General features: G+C 43.0%; 1 protein-coding gene across 1 annotated transcript in view; it reads right to left on the bottom strand.

Annotated features, from left to right (window-relative positions):
- PLXNB2 (plexin B2) overlaps positions 1–1786 on the bottom strand; it is a gene marked incomplete at its 3' end in the record, with an annotated part of 35805 nt that extends 34019 nt beyond the window's left edge. The window contains exon 1 of the mRNA XM_029084733.1: positions 1665–1786. Coding sequence (XP_028940566.1) covers positions 1665–1786 — 122 coding nt within the window. The remainder of the gene's footprint in view (positions 1–1664) is intronic.
- Between the last annotated feature and the right edge of the window lie 2290 nt (positions 1787–4076).

Genomic DNA, 4076 nt, shown 5'->3' with positions numbered 1-4076 from the left:
CTCACTGCCAGGACTCCCTTACCACCTTACACTTTCATGCTCACGTCATGTAGGAAGTGGATTTGCAGTTTTGGTTAAACATATGCACATCCACAGCTATACTATTTAGAAAAGAATAGAACAGTTCAGTAGGAAGGGACTTTCAATGATCATCTAGTCCAACTTGTCAACAGGTGTAGCTTTCTCCCTACTGCATCATTTATCCTGAAAAAATAATTTGATCTCGACAGCAATTCTTGCTTGTAGGTCTGAGCAGATTGTAGCTTGTCAGTCATGGGAAATATGAGCATTTTATGTATCTTACATACAAACCTTCCTTAAACCCTACTGAGGAGTAATAATGTCAAGCTAGAGGTCTCAAAATCCACCTTCAACTCAACTTTCCGGAGTTGTACCAGATTGCTGGGTTAGTACTGCTGAACTGATAAGCAGTTTTTCCACTTCTTTGATAACCATTAGGCAGCTTTGCTGGAAGGATAATAACACTACAAATAGGTTACCTCTACTGTTTTCTGACTGTGGTTGGTGCCCATTCCATTGATATGGTTTACCTGAAAGCAGTGGTTATCTGCTCCAATTTGAAACAGTGAGACAATGGCAATTTCTAAGTCCTTGTACACTGCTTATGGTATGTAACGTTCAAACAGGGCTAGTCTGTTTGGTAGCAAATTAATTTATTCTCTTTGTAGCACCAATGAATCCCCTTAAGTGGCATTCGCATTCCTGTGTGCCACTGCCGTATCTTTGCATCAGGGAATAACCTGAGCTCTGCAAACTGTATTTTTTGGTTTCAACTCACAGTAATGTCATAATGTTGCAACAGTATGTTCTCTCAGGTCCTCTGTGCTTCATCAGCACAGAGGTATCAGAAAAAAAAAAAATTACTGTCAGACCAGCTTCCACTGGCCCAAGCATGTATATGACTTCACACTCAGCCCATTTTCCTGTGTCCCATTTTCACCACTGCAGCCAGAAGTCTTTCCTTTGCTTGCTCTGTATCCTTTGCCTCCTACTTACAAATCTGTTCACAGAAATGCTGACGTATTTTTCATTGTAGTTTCATGCTTTCTGTGTGCTAGAGGGTAAATTATCTCCATGTCTGTTCCACTTATAATCACATTTAGACGTGAACTTACTTATTAGCAATGTACATGAGTGCCGCTCTTATGCAGCTACTGCAGACCCTCTGAGCATTCGCATTTCAGCTCTTTCAGTTTTTCATCCCATTTATTGATCTAGAATGCACTTTTTACTCTTTAATATTTTATGACTTGTAGCTAGTCTTTTTGCACAGTTAAGAAGATGATCTCTTATTTCTTCAGGTTTCTGATTACAATTTTAGTAAAAGATATATTTTACAGGCTGAAAATGCTTTCAGAGCTCCCAGCATTTTAGATCTCTGTGGTCTGCTGGTGTCAAATGAAAGTGCAGCTTTTACCTGGCTAACAGGGGGGTTACTGCTATCCTTTTTTTAAATCCAGGTTCTTTGCAATTTTCCCATTGAAGATATGGAGGTGCAAAAGAGAACCATTCCCCCAGCCTCTTTTTCCCTCACCTGACTTGCATTTGGGATCCGAGATGCCAGGTTGATTCATGTTCTTTTTCACTCGGTTTGTTTGCTTTGCATCTCTCCTGGTTTACACTGTCCTGTCCAGCCAACTCACTTCTGGTCCCTTGCACAGTATTCAAGAACAAGAGGAGTGCACTCCGTTGGGGCATCACCTAGGTTCTGCATGTCGTCTTCTTCCACTTCTCTACTTTTCCACTCGTCTGTCTCCAAGCACATCCTCAACTTTTTATATTCCCCGACAAGTTGCTGTAAACAGGGATACTATCTACTATAATACTAAGCTGTGGTAGGCAGTTTCTAGCCCAAGAACTACACCACTGAGATAAAAGTATAATAATGAAGAAAATCAAAGAGAGAAACAATCAGTCACCAAGGAGGCTACTGGTGAATCACAAGAGGGGCCAGAAATTAGGAACAGTTGGAAGGCAACAGAGGAGGTGAGCTTAGCACAGATGCAAAGAAACCTTGGCATGAAGTCTATGCTTCAGAGGGGGATGCTGGAGAAAATGCAACCGTGCCAGACCACAGGCAGAGAGACAACTGGGGAGGGAAAAGAGGATGATGCCATGAGAGATGCCAGCTGCAGCACACGGGGAAGCCAACAACAGATGGATGTGTTCAAATGGACATGATAGGCAGCAAATGGCAAAGCCACCTAAGCTCCTTTATGCCAGCTCCTGTAGGCAGTGACCTCCGGTTGGGGGTTTGCCTTTGATGCAAGTGCACATCTTCACAAGTAGGAATGGGTTCTTGTGCTTGCACACAAGCAGAGCACAGGGATGCTGCATCAACGACCTGATGACAGTGCACACATATGAGTAAGATTTTCACAAATGTACAGAGCAAATTATTGCTTTGCATTTATCTCATCCATCTTTTCTTCCCCAAGTAACCTTTCCCTTTCCTCAGCCTGCTTCCAGCTGCAGTAAGTTCTGTGTCTTGAAGCAGGTCTGTAAAACAACTAATTTGTTACCAAAATTATTTGCCCTGCACTGAAAGTAAAATTATTCTGCCAACCCTTGCATATAACAGACACAAAAATTAAAGACATTAAAGGCATAACCCATGAAGCGCTGTAGACACCATCCACCTTCCTGGAGGTCAAAATGTCATTTCATGGACTATAAAGGTAACCACAGGAGCTAAATTAAGCTTCGGAATGGGGCACACAAGTCATTAGTAGCTGTTCTTTCCCCCTCCACTTCCCTCCTTTCTCAGACTCAAGGGAGCCTGCTTCTTGTTTCTTCAGACAAGCCACCCACTCACAGGATATTCAACCAGAGAATTTCCATTGTGCACTCTTGGCAGCTTGGTGTTCACTGCGGTGGATGACCTGACCCACCAGCTCGCCTCACCACAGCATCCACAACACAAGCCAGGCTTCAGTTCCTGGGTTATTTCAGCAGCAGCAGAGAAGTGAGCCGAGTCCTGCCTTTCTGGGGCTGCTTTGTCCAAACCTCACACCATGGGAGTTGGTTAAACGCTTCCAGCCACTCCAGGTGCCCAGGCAGAGCATGTTGTGTGCTGTCTGCTGTGGATGGGATGCTTATGCAAAGGGTTGGTATTTTAAACAACTAATTTTTTGGACTCCAGGCAGCATCTTTTTATTGTAAGGCTGACACCACGTGATTTTCTGAAAAGACCACAGAGCCTTGCGGACAGGTTTGATGTAGAAATGGAAGTATGCATGACTGGAAAGTCTGCATTATCATACAGCCAGTGTTCATTGGCAGCTTTCAAGCAGAACCACAAGCACTGGATGGTGGGACGTGTATTTAAGTGCATAGCTCAGATGAATTAAATCTAACAATATCTATGTGAGGAAGGGCTAACTTTGCTAAAACTCTCAGCTACCCAAGAGTTCTCCTGGCCCCTGTGTAGGCTGACACAAAACCAATATGTGCTCCAGGACTCAAGAGTAAAATAGGATCCTCTGGAAGCAATTCCAGACTGCTGTGGATGTGTGGTTTATCAGCATCATGTGTAATGGCCACAAGCATGTAATACTCTCCCACAAAAACCCACCCAAAACCCCCAGCTACAGTGTAAAATGCATGTGTTGAGGTAAAGACTCAGGGATAAAAAACAAGGACTGAGTTAAAGCCTTGTGGCACTAATGGCACTGTGCTGGTGAGAGCTCCCAGAGCAATTGCTTCAGACATCAAGAAGGAAAGCAGAGGATGAATGGAGGTAAGAGGAAACTGCCAAATTGGGAATAGATCAAGGTGGAAGAGTGCACCTTGTTAAATGTCACTGTGCTGTTCAGGTTCACATTCAAACTTCCAATACGGTGAATAGTCATGTTCATGTTTGTTTTCATACCAGACTCTAATTCATCCCCCCTTCTTCTTCTTTTTGATTATTCATCTCATCTTATTTAGGTCAATAGACTTCCTGATTTACTAAAAGTCGTGATTTCCAAGTCAGTTTAGCCTAAATTACCTTCAGCACCTCAGAAATGTATTACACTTTTACAGAGTTCTACCTCTAAATTCACTATCTTACA

Source organism: Antrostomus carolinensis, unplaced genomic scaffold (genome assembly GCF_000700745.2).
Source record: "Antrostomus carolinensis isolate BGI_N321 unplaced genomic scaffold, ASM70074v2 scaffold37064, whole genome shotgun sequence".
Lineage (NCBI taxonomy): Eukaryota > Metazoa > Chordata > Aves > Caprimulgiformes > Caprimulgidae > Antrostomus > Antrostomus carolinensis.
This window is presented reverse-complemented; position numbering and strand designations above follow the sequence as displayed.